At 28.8% G+C, this 17,019-nt stretch overlaps 1 protein-coding gene across 1 annotated transcript; it reads left to right on the top strand.

The window, feature by feature from the left end:
- LOC18598765 (haloacid dehalogenase-like hydrolase domain-containing protein 3) lies at positions 10,138 to 14,405 on the top strand. Its single transcript, XM_007028432.2, has 6 exons — positions 10,138 to 10,562; positions 10,753 to 10,859; positions 12,697 to 12,805; positions 12,883 to 13,044; positions 13,518 to 13,691; positions 14,085 to 14,405. The coding sequence occupies exons 1-6, from the start codon at positions 10,269 to 10,271 to the stop codon at positions 14,112 to 14,114; spliced, it is 876 nt and encodes a 291-aa protein (XP_007028494.1). The 5' UTR covers positions 10,138 to 10,268; the 3' UTR covers positions 14,115 to 14,405.

The following is a 17,019-nucleotide window of genomic DNA, read 5'->3' as shown; positions in this document are numbered from 1 at the left end:
AATAAATTATCAATTATTAATATTTTAAAAATAAAATAAAATAAAATAAAAATTAATCATAATAATATTTAAATTAAATAAAATATTACTATTTAAATTATTAATTATTAATATTTTAAATTCTAGATTATTAATATTTAAAAAATCTAATAAAAATAAAATATCATATAAATAATAAATAGTTTTTTATTTTTTATTTTTTTTATTTTAAAATTATTATTACCAAACAAACACTATAACAAATCATAATAATTATTCTTATCATATTTCTTTTATCATATCAAACTAAGTAATAATTATTTTATTATATTTTTATTTTATTTTATTTTTATATAATAATTATTTTATCAACCAAACGTATAGTTAATGTTAGAGAAATAATATTTTCGGGCCAAGTCGGGGATGGGAAGAAAACCGCCGTCAGTACAGGAAGTACTTCACCATTACTCGGGGATGAGGTATATAGAGACGAGGCTGGTCCATCAATAACCACATCGAGCGTCAGTTTGAAGGCTAGGGAGTGGGGACCCAACCCAACCGTTGTCTCTATCTTCTATTATTTGTATGTCCGAATGTTCACCTTGGCTTCCATCTGTAAAGGATGGGTCCCACTCAACTTTTCTCCTTTCCAAACCAATAATTCAGAATCTGTGGTTACGGTTCTGTTTCATTTGCATCCTCAAAATGCTTATGTGGTCCTCTATCATCCTCAATATAATACAATTAATTATATTAAAATTATAAAAAATTAAAAAATATATAAAAAATAAAAATAATTAATAAAATTATTTATTCTCTCACTTTTTTTAATTATGTATCAAATAAATCTTAATTTTTTATCATTTTTTTATTTCTAAAATGTTACTAATTTTTAACTATATTTTTTTATTTCCAATCAATTAACGGTCATATGTATTTAATCTCTAACAGTTATTTTTTTTCTCACATATTTCTCTTATTTTCAATCAACGCATTTAATGATTTTCAATAGCTATTTTTTTCTTATATATAAAACTAATTATTTTTTTCAATGTATAATATTTACTTTTAAATTTTTTTTTCCCATTTGCTCTTTCTTTCTTTAACTTTAATTTTTCTCCAAAGAATGCACAAGAAATTTGTTATTTTATTATCTTCATAAAATCGTGAGCCTCATTTTCTATTTACAATAAGCATTCAACAATTAGGTACTATTATTTTAATTTTTACAGATTTTTTTATTTTAATTTAAAGTTTATATTATATTAGAAGAACTTAATTGTAAAAGTTTAATTAAAAATTTTATATTTTAAAAAGTTAAAAAAATATAAATTTTAATAATTTTTTTAATTTTAATAAAAAATTTTATTTAAATATTTTATTTTAAATTTTTAAATTTATTGGACCGCCTATGATACTAATAATCATCCATCAATACCACAAATAAAATCTAATGCCTTTAGTCCCAAATGTTGACAGCAAACAATTCTTGTGTTGACATTTGAGTAAGGGTGGGTATCCGGCAATCCAATCGGTTGACATGACGTTATTTTGTTTGTGAATTTGGAATCGGTGGGCTTTTTCTTGGGGTGTTTCGTGGGTGGAGTTTTGAGGCTAAGGTTTTTGGTTTTCTCTTTTTGCATTTTTTGTTTTTCTTTTTTTTTTCTTTGTTGGTCTTTACTTAGAATTTTGATAATTTCAAAAAAATTTTAAGGATGGAGATTGCTTTGATAAATATTTTTTATTCATTAATTTTTTTATATAATTAAAAAATTTTAAATTTTATTTTTAAATAAAAATTTATACACTAACTAATGAAGTAAATACTCAAGTACATTCATTATTATGTTTTTCTACAATAAAAATTATATTTAACATTTTTATTCATTTTTTTACTTTTTTTGCTTTAAAAATGAATTTATTATATTTATATATATCTATCTAATTTTAAATAAATTTAAGAAAATATATGTTAAGGTGGGAATATGTTTGGTAATATGCTTTGTTTGAAATCACTATACTTTCTATTTCACAAATATATTTGTTAAAATTACCACGATGGTAAGAACTAGAAAACACCCAAAACAAAACACGGGGGCTATTTCAAGTTAATAAAGTAATAGAATCCACATATTATTTATATTTATATCACAAGCTGCTTTCACCAATGATTAATGAAAGATTTTATTTATTTTATAATTGGAATGCTTTTGACAGGTTATGGGGAAAAAACACACATAATTTCATTATTTATATTTTAATGGCATTTTAGTATTCTAAGGTGAAAGATTCCTCAGTGCCCGGACAATTTAGGAGTGGAAGATGAGAAGGTGTCGAGGTTGAAAAACATATAATAAAATGGTTTCATTTTCATGGAACTCAGAAAGAGTATACTAATATTAAATTTTTAATTTTAATTGCAGTGATGGATATTTTGTACTCTTCCATAAAAAGAAATGAATTCTCCATAATGATTTTTTAATTAATTTTTCTTGTAATTCTCATTTGCTCGTTTCCTTCCAGTCTCAACCCTTCTGTCCACTGGCAATGAATTGCAAAAAGAAATATTTAAAAAACAAATATAAAAATACCAAAAAAGGAAACAGAAAAACAACTTGGGAGGGTTTATTTTTATTCGTTTGTTTCTTTGCGGCCCCAAAAGCTGCCGTATTCCGAGGGGGAGACTGCAGGCCTAGTGGTCGAGGATGGCGATTTTTGGGGGGGTACAAAGCTTGGGGCCCACGTCAGGTCAGACTCCTTGTAGTGGTCCCACTTTGCGATATGGATGATGCTTCGGGTTTCAGAATGTGATGACGTGGATCTTAACCATATTCCATTGTCTTGCCACACCGTCATTTATGCATGTTATGGGAAAAGCAATTACCCGAAATGCCCTCTTTGTTTGCTTGTTGGAGCCTGCTCTTCAATCACTTATTGGATTGAAGATATTATTTTTCTTATTTATTATTTTGTAAAAATTAAAAAATATAAATATAAACTATAAAGAATCTTATTTAAAATAAAATAAAAAATTCAGTATATAAAATTATGTCGTCATTTTGCTAAGAGCTGGGTTAACAGAGTATTAGATATTATTTCAAAAAGGAATCATCACAGCGTACATGCATATATATATATATATTCTACTAAAATTGACTACATCATTAGATTGTTCACGAAAATTATGTACCATTAACAAAGTTAAACTAATAAAAAGCGACTTAAATGATTTCGTGAATCACGCATGGATACGTGAGTTGTATGTGTATCTTCTTTCCTTAGTCCAAAGCTTTTGTTTTTAATTAAATTGGAGTGAAGTTTAGATAACATTTGTTACCTGATATGGTATCGATTTGACAATTTTTTCGCACATAGCACGATTTTGATTACCAAAACCTTACTCTTATAAGGTTTAGGAAATTAATAACCTTTTCGTTTACTTTTAAAGCAATGGAAAAAAAAGTTTTATCAATAGATGTTATTTTCCTTGCATTGTTAAATTTCAAGATTAAAGTTACAAATTCCCTTTTCTATTTTGAAAATTTTAAAATAATAGTAGGTGTAGTGTTAAAAAAAACTATATCATTACAATTTACACAAAATACAATTTTTCTGAAGAGAAAAATTGTGAGAAATAGTTAATTTCATAAATTCAATTCAAAAGTAACTTTCAATATAAAGTTAATTGTTTTTACCAATTTTTATAATGACTTGATAAAAATACTTTTTAAATTATTTCAGACAAATTAAATATTCTCGATTTCTTTTTTGCCATCTAGACAAATTAAATGTTGTTTGTCTCTCTCGCCATCCACCTCTCTAATTTTATCACTATCATCATCTCTTTATCTATTTCTTGCAATCTCACTATATCGTCGTCGATTTACAGACCAAATAGTAAATATAACATCAATGTGTTCTTAGGTTTATTGGTTTACATTCATAAAATCTCAAAGTTGATGGATTGAAATTATAAGTGAAATTTATAGATTAGAATACTGTATAGAGTTGTTACTCGCTATACTTGCATGTAATAACTTTAATGCACTTGATGTGTAACAAATTTTTTGAAAATGGTATAACATGTAATAATATTTTTTTTAAATGATGTGTAGTAAAATTTTTTTCAACATAGTGTGTAATAATAATTTTTTTAACATAACATGTAGTAAAATTTTTTTGAACATTACATGTAACAACAAAATTTTTTCAACATGGAGTGAAACAAATTTTTTTTCAACATAACATATAAATTTTTTTCAACATGGTATATAGCAATTTTTTTTTCACATGCGTTTGGATATGATGAGATTTTATTAAAGATAATTTTATCTAAAAATCTTTTCTTCTGACTAAAAATAATTAAAATATCTTTATCCTGTTATGAAAAATAACTTAAAAGAATAAATAAAGATAACTGAAAGAACAATTAAAGAGAAGAGAGAAAGTATTTAAGGGAAAAATAGATCTTATTGAAGTGTATATTTACAAATGAACTGAGGAGGCCTATTTATAGGCAAATAACTCCCTTATCTTGATAAAATTTACAAGATGAAGATAACACTTAGAGATTAAATGGATTAAATCATAATCCAATCTAATTTGCATCAAATCTAGATATAGATAGAATAAATGGATATTCACAAAAATATTCATAACACTTCCCTTTGAATATCCATTGTATTAAGAATATGCCTCGTTAAAACCTTACAAAGAAAAAACCTCATGGGAAAAAATCCGAGTGAAGGAAAAAAAGTACATAATTCTTTTCAAGAATACACTTATAAAATACTACCTCATTAAAATCCTTATCAAGAAAAATCTAATGGGAAAAACCTTGATGAAGGAAAACAGTACAGTGCGTATTTTACTCCCCCTAATGATTGCATTATAGAGATCTTTAAAATGATACATTCCAACTTTTTAAATGTTGCAATAAGAAGGGCTTTAGTGAACAAATCTGCTAGATTGTCACTTGACTAAATTTGTTGAATACTAATTTCACCATTTTCTCAGAGATCATGAGTAAAGAAGAATTTTTGACGAACTATGTGTTTTGTTTAATCGCCTTTAATATATCTTTCCTTTAGCTGTGTTATGCAAATAGTATTATCCTCATATAACATTGTTGGAATTTTCTTCTTGGTTGACATGCCACACGTTTCTCGAATATGTTAAATTACATATCTTAACCAGACACATTCATAACTTGCTCATGAGTTGCTAAAATTTCTGTATGGCTAGAAAAAGTAGCAACTATAGTTTGCTTTATAAAATGCCATAAAATAGTCTTACCTCCATATGTGAACAAATAACTTGTCTAAGATCGAGCTTTATGTGGATTAGATGAATATTCTGCATCTGCATAACTAATTAAATTTTATTTTGATGCATTTGAATTATATATGCCATATCCATTGTTCCTCAGAGATATCAAAGTATATGTTTAATTCCATTCTAATGTCTTCGAGTTGAAAAAAACTATATCTTGCTAATAAATTCATAGCAATTGCTATATCAAGTCATGTATTACTAGCAAGATTCATTAATGTTCCAATTTCAAAAAGATATGGTACTTCATGACCATGAAGTTCTTTATTATCCTCACGAGGTCGAAAAATATCTTTTTTCACATCAAATGACCTTACAACCATTGGTGAACTCAATGGATATGCTTTCTCCATATAAAATCATTTTAGCATTTTTGTGATATAATTTGATTGATGGATAAAGATTCTATTTGCCAAGTGTTCATCTAAAAACCCACACAAAACTTTATTTTTTCAAGGTTTCTCATCTCAAATTCTCTTTTTAAGTAATCCATGATTTTTGATAACTCTTCAAGAGTTCTAATAATGTTCAAGTTATCAACATAAACAACAATTATAATAAATTCATATCTAAACCCCTTTTATAAAATACATAGGCATATAGGATTATTGTTATAGCCTTCTTCCAATAAATTTGCACTAAGTGGATTGTACCACATGTGTCTGGATTACTTTAATCCATATAAAGATTTATTTAATTTTATGAAATAAATTTCTCAAAAATTCAAATTTTGTGCTTTAAGCAACTTAAATCTTTCAAGGATTTTCATATAGATATCGATATCAAATGAGCCATATGAATAGGCTGTAGCTACACTCATTAGATGTATTTTCATTTTCTCATTTATTGCCAGACTAGTTAATATAGAATTATAATTGTGTCCACTACAGAGAATATCTATTTTCATATTTAATACCAGATCTTTGGGTAAAACATTGTGCGATAAGCCGTGCTTTATATCTCATAATCTTATTTTTCTCATTTCGTATTTCCACAAATACCCATTTATATCTCATTAGTTTTACATCATTTGATGTACAGACTACAGGTCCAAAATCTTCACGTTTTGCAATTAAATTCAATTCAACTTTGATTGCGTCTTTCCACATTGGCCAATAATTTATATAAGTTCAAGATCCTCGTTTTTCTTTCATAATAGTTACCTCTATATTATATACAAAATATTGTTGATGTTTATTTATCGATTCCATCTTTTCCCATCATAACATAATTGATTGAGATTTCTTCATTGTCAATGATTTCTGGTACCTGAATTTCTTCTAGAATTTTTCTCAATTATATCAAGGGTCTCTTCAGAGTTTCTACTTCCTCTTTCTAACCATTTTAAATATTTGCTCTTTTTCTTTTTCGAGGATTTTATCTTTGGAATCGATTGATTTCTACGCTTTTGGCATGCCTTGTCTTACAAGGACATCAATGCTAATAAGAGCATTTGCAGGCTGGTATATAAGATTTAGTTATTCCCGTTAGGTTGGTAAATACGTTTGACAATTGACAAATTTTGTCATGAATAAATCTCCTATCGATAATTCTAAATATTTAATTACAAATGGAGATTTGTATCCAACATATATTCCTAACCTCCTTTGAGGACCTATCTTTGTGTATTGTGGTGGAGCAATTGAAACATATACCGCACATCCAAAAAATTCTTAGATGGAAAATATTTGGTTTCTAACCATAAACCAATTGTCTAGAAAGAATTTATAATAACTCGTTTGGCCTGATGCATATAAATGCTGCTACATCCAAAATGGCATGCCTCCAAGTCAACATTGGGAGTTTGAATTTCATAACCTTGCAATCAGTTGGAAGTGTTTAATAAATAATTTTGCTAAACCATTTATGTATAAACATAAGCAACAGGTTGTTCAATAGTTATTTCAACTAATATGCAATATTAAAGGCTTGAAATGTATATCCACCAGCATTATCAAAATAAATAATCTTAATTACATAACCAGGAAAATGTGCTTGCAAAAGAATGGTTGCAAATACCAAATTGCAAGCTATAATAAGCACACATATGACTATCTAGTCGATACATTGATTAAAATCATAAAATATCTAAATGGTTCACAAGATGGATGTATGGATCCACATATAACCTTGAATATTATTAAAAAATGTAGGAAATTCAGTCCTAACTTTAGTTTGTGATAGCCTTATAGTTTATTTGCTTTCAGAGCAAGCAGCACATAAAATTCATTAGATTGAAAAATGTTCTGATTTTTCAATGAATGATAAATTTTCAATCATTTTTTTTGCATCATTATTGATCCAGGATGGTCCAACTGATCATGCCAAACATTAAAATCATTATAAACTTCTGATTTACTATGAGTTTCAATTAGTCTAATATTTATATAGTTTAATTCTGAGAACAAAGCGAGTAATTTTTTTCAACACACACTTTCTGCTTGAGATAATTGCAATATAGAGGTATTAAGTGTCTCTTTCATTCATTGTCTTAATATGATATCTATTCAAATAAATATTTTTAAAACTTAATAAACTTCTTTAAGACTTAATAGAAAATAATACATTCTCATTACTTTATTCCTCCAGGTAGTAAAATATTAGCTCTTTTGGAGCCTTCAATTAATTTTAAATTACCAGATATTGAATTGACATTGGCCTTTTTTTTGTTGTCAAGTAGAAAAAATATTTTTTGTCTTTAAATATAGTGTTTGTTATAGCAATGTCTGCTAAACATATATTTACATTATTGATCTTAGATCCAACAAGATCAATATCTATATTTCTTCAATAAAATAAAATATATACAATAAGCAACTTACAAGTTAACATAAAAGAATATTAAATATAAAATTAAAACACATAATAAAAATATATCATTTAAATATAATGAAAACATATTAAAGTATCTTCATAATATAGTTATACTAAATATACCAATTACTATTAAGTCCATTCTCAGATATTTCTATTACCAATCATGTAATCAATTTTTTTTTCAAAGTGGACAAATATCTTGATGTGCTATACCAACTTGGCCATGATTAAAATTATCACAAGATGTTTTAATTTTCAGTGATACTTGATAAAATTTAAGACGTACAACAAGTACGTGATCAATGATCTTTCATGTCACATCAATAACAATACATTTTTTTATATTTTTTTTATTTTTTTCATTATTTATCCACTTCTGATGGGTTACAAATATTCATCCACTTTTTGATTGGTTATTCACTTCTAGTGGGTTAGTGGTTTAAGGTATCCATCTACTTTTTGTGCATTGAAAGTAATCATATATTTGTGGTAAGTTACAAGTATATATCCATTTTTGGTGAGTGATCCACATATGATGGGTTATCCACTTCTGGTGGATTATATATTTTTTAGTAGGTTTCGACATTCATCCACTTCTGGTGGTAAATTATCCATCCACTTCTCATGGCAAAATTATTCTTAAATTATGATAGTAAAATTATTATCCACTTCTGGTGGTAAAATTATAATTGAAATTAAAATAGTAATAGTGTAAATTATTATAACGACCTCTTCGATATCTATGATCATAATTATTAAATAATGTGACATTCACTTCAGGAAATAGATAGATTTATGACTATGACCATAATTATTAAATGATATCGCATTCACTTTAGGGAATGGATAAATTTATAAAAAATTTTATTAGCAACTTGTTTGTCACATTCACTTCAGGGAATAGACATTATGATTTTTCATTAATAGCAATATAATAGCAAATTCACTTTCCAATTAAGAGATAAAATATAATATATACTATATGATAGTAAAATTCATATTCAGGTTGATTTTAAGAAAATAAAAATACTAAAGAGATATCAAGTCACTTACCTGATTTTGTTACAATCAAAAATTAAAGACCAACCATTGAAATCCTTTTAAAGCTTTTGAGATATGAAAATAAAGTAATAGCAACACTTACCTGATTTGCTAAAACTACAAATCAAAACTGAATCATTGAAATCTTTTTGAAACTTGAAGATGATGAAACAAATAATTCCAAAACTTGAGAGATCCGAGAGGATCGTGCTGATAATATGTTATGAAAAATAACTTAAAAGAATAAATAAATATTACTGAAAGAACAATTTAAGAGAAGAAAGAAAGTAATGAGGGGGAAAAGAGATCTTATTGAAGTATATATTTACAAATGAACTGAGGGGCCTACTTATAGGCAAATAACTCTCTTATCTTGATAAAATTTACAAGATGAAAATAATACTTAGAAATTAGATGGATTAAATTATAATCTAATCTAATTTACATCAAATCTAGATATAGATAGAATAAATGGATATTTACAAAAATATTCATAACATATCCAACTATTTTAAAAAAATGCCTTTTTCTTGAAAGTAACTAATGGCTCTTAATGAAGTTTAATAGAATACAAAATTAATGAGTCACATAAATTATAAAATAAAAAATTTCCTTCAAATATAGGGCTCAAGCATTAATTAAAATATCTTTCAAAAAATATAAATAAAGTTTTTTTATGTGATGTTTTAGATATTCAAAATAAATTCAAATATTAAATTTATTGACTTTGAATTCCATCTTTAAGAGTTTTCAATCTAAACCTTCAATGCTAATCAACAATTTTCATAATATTCCGTATGATTGATATTTTGTTATTTATTTATTTAATAAAATAATACATTAAAATAAAAATATTAAAAAGTAAATAATAAAAACATAAACTAAATGGAGTCCAAAGAAATTAAACAAATAAATTTCAAACAAAAATCCCCATTCATGGCATGCTTTAGAAGAAGGGTATAATGGTAATATGAAAGAGGCGCAGATGCATATAATGGTAAGCAGTTTCTTTGTTTCATTGAGCTTCTTCTCTTTCTCTCCATGGAGCTCGAGAAGTGAATCAAAAACAAATTAGAGCAGAATTAAATGAAGCTCAAAAAATGGCATTAATGGCAACAACACGAACCAAGCTCTGTAGGCTCTTAACCCGGACTCTAAGACCGGGGTGCAGCGCTTTAAATGGCTCGATTCGGCCAGACCCATTTAACTGCAGCTTCTCTTCAGCTTCATCTGCTGCAGCTATGGCTCCTCAAAGAGAGGCTATGGGATTGGAAGTACTGGGAGTGAAAGACTATGAGGATTACAGGCGGTCTCTTTATGGAGAGATCACTCACAAGGCTCTTCTTGTCGACGCTGTTGGCACTCTTCTTGCTCCCTCTCAGCCCATGGCTCAGGTCTTCCTTTTACTTGTTTCTTATATTACATTGCGGAGAGCATCTTTATGCATACGAGCATGTTTTTTGTTTCTTTTGGGTTTGCAACTTTTGTTTTATGGAGAGTTTCCTTTAACGCTCTGCCTCTGGTATCTGTAGAAATTTGATTTTGTAAATTTTATTGTGTTGGTTTCATTTGTTTTTGTTGTAGATATATAGAGAGATAGGGGAGAAATATGGGGTGGAGTACTCAGAAATTGAGATATTGAACAGATACAGAAGGGCTTATGCTCAGCCTTGGGGTAGATCTCGTCTCAGGTTTCCTCCTTTCTTTTTGTTCTTGCATATTAATTCCGTTCTCTTTTTCTCCACTTTCTTTATTGGTTGGTTCTCTTCTTAAAATGAAAAAAATCCGTTCATTTGTTTGATTTCCTTTGTCATGCCATTATCTCACTTTCTTGTTACTGCTCTGGTATCTGAGTTTATTTGGGGCAAGCAAAAATAAAGAGTTTGTGGTTCGCTTTTCTACTGTACTTGCAGCGAAAGTCATGTAACCTTAATCTGGAATCAGTAATCTAAAATCAATTTAATGAGTTAACTTCTTAAATAAAGTTCATACTCTTCACGTCATTTGTGATCCTGGATTTTGTACTCATCTTACACTTACCGTTAACTATATGTAATTAATGAGTTTCATCATGGAATCTTTCACATGACTCGGTACTATAAACGGAACATGAAATCTGGGTGGAACAATTCAGTAAAGAAGGAAATATTTCTACTGTAATAAAGGCGAAGGTTGTAGTACTTGAGACATGTACAAATGATTCACAGCTTTAAAACGCGGTGCTTTCCATGTTGCATCATATTTGAAATCAAAATTTTGTAAATTCTTCCTAGGTTTTTCTTCATCTAGGATGTATCAATGGATTTGGTCATGGGATATTACACCACACTTGGTCATAAATCGAAAATTGAAAATGAAATTTGAGTGGAACAATTTTTTAATGAACAAAACTTTGTATTCTAATGAAGGTAATGGTAGCATGGGATCAACACCTTTTTAAGTGTGTTTTTGCATGACATTGATAAATAATTGAAAGCTGTAAAATGTGGTTTTTGCTCATAAGTGATATCAGATTCTATAAATTCTCTTCCTATATTTCCTTATCCAACATTTAATCAATTGACCACAGTCATAGGATCTTGGCATGACTTGGTTATAAACTGCAAATGGAAAATCAAATCTAGGTATAATATTTTGCTAATGAAGGAAACTTTTATATTATAATAAAATTGGTGGTCTGTGATCAAGCTTTTTATACTTGTGAGTGCCATTGATAGATGACTCTGCTCAGCCATGGTGCATAAACATTCAATAATATCTCAACTGTAATATTTGAGTATCCTCATATCACTAACATTATGGCAAAAGTTTTTTGAGCTCTTAAATGCAGCAAACCTATGTTTCTCCAAATCTTCATTTTCCTTGCAGAACTTGTATCTGACACATATTTGACGGACATGGGAATGGAGGTCCAACCCTCCAAATATAAGGGAAAACTTACAAAAAATTAAACATACTCGTATCTCCAACACTGACCTCCTGAGTCCGAGTAACACAGCAGTCAACATTCAATGCTGAAATAACCCTTTTTGTTTGGAAATTATTAATTTGATCAGATGTATGCCAGTGGCTTTGAGTTATTTTTTTATTGTATCTGAGCTTTTATGCATTTCTAGTATTCATTGTTTCTTAATTCTAAGTGTTCCATTTTAACATTTACTCAATAAAGCTTCTTTAGATACTTGTTTTTGTTTAGTTGATTTTACTAGTGTATTGAAAGGGCAAACTGCCTTTTTCTCGATCTATTGTAAGCTGGGAGAATGAATTAATTTGGTTTCTAATCATCCATCTTGCTGCAAGCTGTTAACTTTTATGTTGTTTTTCATTTTCTCTTCTTGCTTTCTTTTTATGTTCCAGTAATTCCAATAGTTCAGAGTCATTTCAACCTAAGAGGGATTCATGCTTTTGGTTTCTTATGCCATAGCCCTGAAGGATTTATTAGTTTTAAAGTTTACCAGCTTACAGCTATGAAGGATTTACTTTCCTCCTGATTGCTAATTTGATCTTGTTTTTTTTGCTTTATTGCAGATATGTGAATGATGGGAGACCCTTCTGGCAATATATAGTCAGTTCTTCCACTGGCTGTTCAGATTCTCAGTACTTTGAAGAACTTTATAACTACTATACCACTGACAAGGTAGGTTTGTTAGTATTTACCTCCTCTTTTTTTTGAGTATTTAGGTCTATGAATATTTACCCATTGATTTTCTAAAGGCTTGGCATCTCTGTGATCCTGAGGCTGAGAAAGTATTTAAGGCTCTTAGAAAAGCTGGTGTAAAAGTGGCTGTTGTGTCAAATTTTGACACTCGGTTAAGACCTGTCTTGAGGGCGCTGAATTGTGATCATTGGTTCGACGCTGTGGCAGTGTCAGCTGAAGTAATCTCTCTCTCTCTCTCTATGTGTGTGTGTGTGTGTGTGTGTAAAGTCAAACATTTACCCATGCACCATTGAAACATTGGTTTACTAATACCATTTCCTCTTCAATATCTTAATCTTCATTTGTTTTCAGGACTGTTGAAATCTGGAACCTTGTATCTATTATCATTTATCATATATCCATTCGTTTAATTGACTCAATATTTCAAATAAAAAAAAGTCAAATTTCCATTCAGTTCTTTTGATATATCTGTGAGTTGTCACATTAATCTGAGGAAAGTAAAATGTGAGTTGTGACATTAGAAGATTTTAATATTAGAATCATTCCAGATGGAAAGATGTTTTATGTTTATCTAATTTTCTTTGCAATTGTGATGCTAATATTAATGAGCAAAAGTTGTATTTATAAGTTGCCAATTTTCTTGGTAACAACTTTCTTCTCTCTTTATCTAACTTCCTCTCATCTCCTCCAGGTTGAAGCAGAGAAGCCAAATCCAACAATATTTCTAAAAGCCTGTGAGCTGTTGGGCATAAAGCCTGAGGATGCTGTACATGTAGGGGATGACCGTAGGAATGATATATGGGGTGCCAGAGATGCAGGTTGTGATGCTTGGCTCTGGGGAAGTGATGTTTACTCATTTAAAGAGGTATGCTCTAAATATTTTTAATTTGAAAAAGGTCAAAGTAGAGGGTAAGGGCTAAGGAAGAAACTATGTGTGGGAGATGAAAGTTGATTGAAATTCTGTTCTCCATATTAAGATTATTTAGTGATGTTTCACTAAAAGAAAAGGAAAAGGATTATTGAATGATGTCCATAGATCCTTCTAAGAAAAAATTTATGTTTGCATCTTTCCTTGATTTCTGCTTTAATAGCCTTTGTCATTCTATGTTAACCTGTTCACCTTGGTATTTCAATCCAGAATATAGTTATTGAATTATAACTCCCCCCCCCCCCCCCCCCCCCCAAATTCCCTTTTCAGAATCTGATTTGGTCTGAGTACCTTGAAAGTTTACATGACCCACCAGTTCTGCTGATGCAGGTTGCTCGAAGGATAGGAGTCCAGGTCTAGAGGATCGCCCTTTATGTTACAACATGGACATAGTTCCAGAGGATCGTCCTTTATGTTACAACTTGGACGTTGTTTCATACGGGCAGGTTCTTCTAGCTTGTTCTTGGAGGTTTTGTACATAGTCTGTTGTAGTGTGTAAAAGAGAGATGTTAGGCTATACATGATGTGAGCATTACAGACAGTTTATCTTTTCTGGTTTTGCAAATAGTTGAAAACTTTTACTTCAAAGTCCTGTTGGTTATTCATCATCTAACCTTAAATATATTCCTGCAAAAGATAGTGCGTTTTGTTCGTTTGTTTTCCTCACCAGGAGGGGAAAGAAATCCGGTTTTCAGGGATCCACCGGATACAAAAGAATATGTGAAATGGGAAGTTATACATCCCAAGGGAAGGGCTGTGCAATTTTAGTCATCCATTAACGCTATTAATTGCGCTGAATGTGATCCAGAAAAAACCGAGAGCAAATGATTCAGCAGCTAATCCGACGTGCAAAGACCTCACGGCCGCAGACTGCGTCTGTCTTCACGACACGCAACTTTAGCACCGGCAATTTCTCAGTTCTCGCTAAAAGCATCATCTGAGTTTATCTTTATCATTCATCTTTAGTTTACTATAAAAAAAAAACTACTTTAAAAGTGCATTAGAAAATAATAAATGATATTTATACTCTTAACAATTTATTAAGTTAACTGTTTTGTCCTTAATTAATCATTTTTTATTAAATTAAAATATTGACTAGTAATTTTATTTATTTTCTTATTAGCATTGAAACCACTCTTAAAATAAACTTGTCCTTAATTGATAATCTTTTTAATAAATTAAATACTGATTAATTTTTTCTATTTCTTGTTAACCGTGAACTCTTTATTAAAATAAATTATTTTTAATAAGATTTAATTTTACTCATATAAAAAATTAGGTTCTTTATTCCATTAAATAAAAAAGACTTTAAATAATTGTAAAATTTACATAGCTGCTGAGTTTCAATAATTTTTATGTCCAATTAAGGATGCTGGGTGACTGCAAATATAGAAAGATTTTTCTTAATTGATAGATTAACCTAAAAAGTTAAGACTTATTTTTTTTTATTAAATTCATATTTTATCTCGATAAGTATGATTTATGTTATAAATAATTGGGTAAATTCCATGCAAACCTCTTGCGGTATGATCCTTTTCCATAGAGCACGTTGAGATTATTTTTGTTTTCTTATAAAACTTTGTGTTTTATTTCTTTTCCTGAAAATAATAATGGTGTTAAATTATTAATTAATTTTTTATAAAAAAGCAATAACTTCCTTTGTGTTCTAATTTATTTATTTATTTAATTAAAAAAAATTAAGGCTTGATCCTAAACAGAGAATCATCAAAATGAATTTCTTTAAGAAAATGGATGTTGGCCATCACTTTCGTCAAAATTTTTAGCTGCGTCTATATTTGGCCTTGCCATTCAGACTTCAATAACCAAATATTCCACTTGTCCAAAGCCAGCAGGCTTAAAGAAGACTTCCAAGTATGTTGGGTATGTGAACTGCTTCCATATTTGTAGCACAATGAGTCTAGTCTTTCGTGTTTCTGTACAATCGTTGTCGAGAGCAACAGATCACTATAACAAATTGTATCTTAATGCCTAAGCGAGTTATTTGTCCAGAGCAGCAGATTGCGACTAGGAAGTGTATTTTAATGCCCAAATGAATAGTAGTCCCTTTGCAATTAAAGTCATTCATCGAAAAGCTTTCACGCCTCTTCAAGATTGAAGAGGTTCTGCATCTAACGCCAAGATGTTGGCACAGGATGATAAATGGTCAGAATCTGATTAGAATTTTTCTTCATTAAATATGCTAATAATAAATTCAGCTTTAGATCTGCCCTTACCATGGTAATCCAAGTTCAGTGCTTTTTTTATTATTTTTTTAATAAAATCTGGCTGGAATTTTTCTGTATGTTTTTTGTTTGGACAATATAGAAAGTGAAGAGAAAAAGGGTGGGAAAAGTTAAAAAATAAAGAAACTCAAGCAAACGTTAAATTTTTTTACTTAAAAAATAGAAAAAAACCAAAAAGATTAAAACACAAAGGTTTTTTTTTATATATAAAACAAAGGTTGTTATTGTATTTGTATAAAAAATAAACTGACAATTTAATACTTTTACTATTTTTGGGGAAATAAGTAAAATGCAAGGTTTTATATTAAAGAAAATACCTCAAGGTGCTATGTGAGAAAAAATCATGCCACAAGGGATCTATGTGGAGTTTACCCTAGATAATTAGAAATAACACATAAAAATTATTATTTTCATATAAAACCCACTAGAAAAGGGTTTTGCAAAGAGAGCAAATAAGTTAAATGTAGTTTTTTTTTTAGTTTTAGTATATTACTACTATAGTATCACTAATTAGTATACTTTCTTTATTAAATTTTTATGTAAATGATAATAATAATAGTGAATATATAATTAGTATCAATAAATATGCACTAATATAGTAATTTAATAAAGTACAACATTATCATTTAAAATAAATAAATTTAATTTAACCTTATTATTGATTATCATTCTTCGAGAGTGGTCACCACCAAGTCCATGGCAATGAGGCATACTTCATGTTCTTCTTTGATATCGTTTTGGAACATGATTTCTTGAGCTAGTAGGATCAATTTAAGGTAGTAAAATCTACAAAAATAGAGTTTAAACTCTGATACCAATTGTTAACTTAATTAGAATGAATAATCTAATAAGGGAGTGCATTGAATTTTCAAAAATCTTTTTCAAAAAATAAACTTTCAAAATAAATATACCTAATTTAGGATGATTATAAATTCAAAAAATATTTAATTGAAAGTAAATGCAACAAAGATAAATAGTGAAGCGTGGAGTGAATTGCAAACTCGATTTATTGAGGTTTGACC

This window comes from Theobroma cacao, chromosome 5, assembly GCF_000208745.1.
Source record: "Theobroma cacao cultivar B97-61/B2 chromosome 5, Criollo_cocoa_genome_V2, whole genome shotgun sequence".
NCBI classification, from domain to species: Eukaryota; Viridiplantae; Streptophyta; class Magnoliopsida; order Malvales; family Malvaceae; genus Theobroma; species Theobroma cacao.
This window is presented reverse-complemented; position numbering and strand designations above follow the sequence as displayed.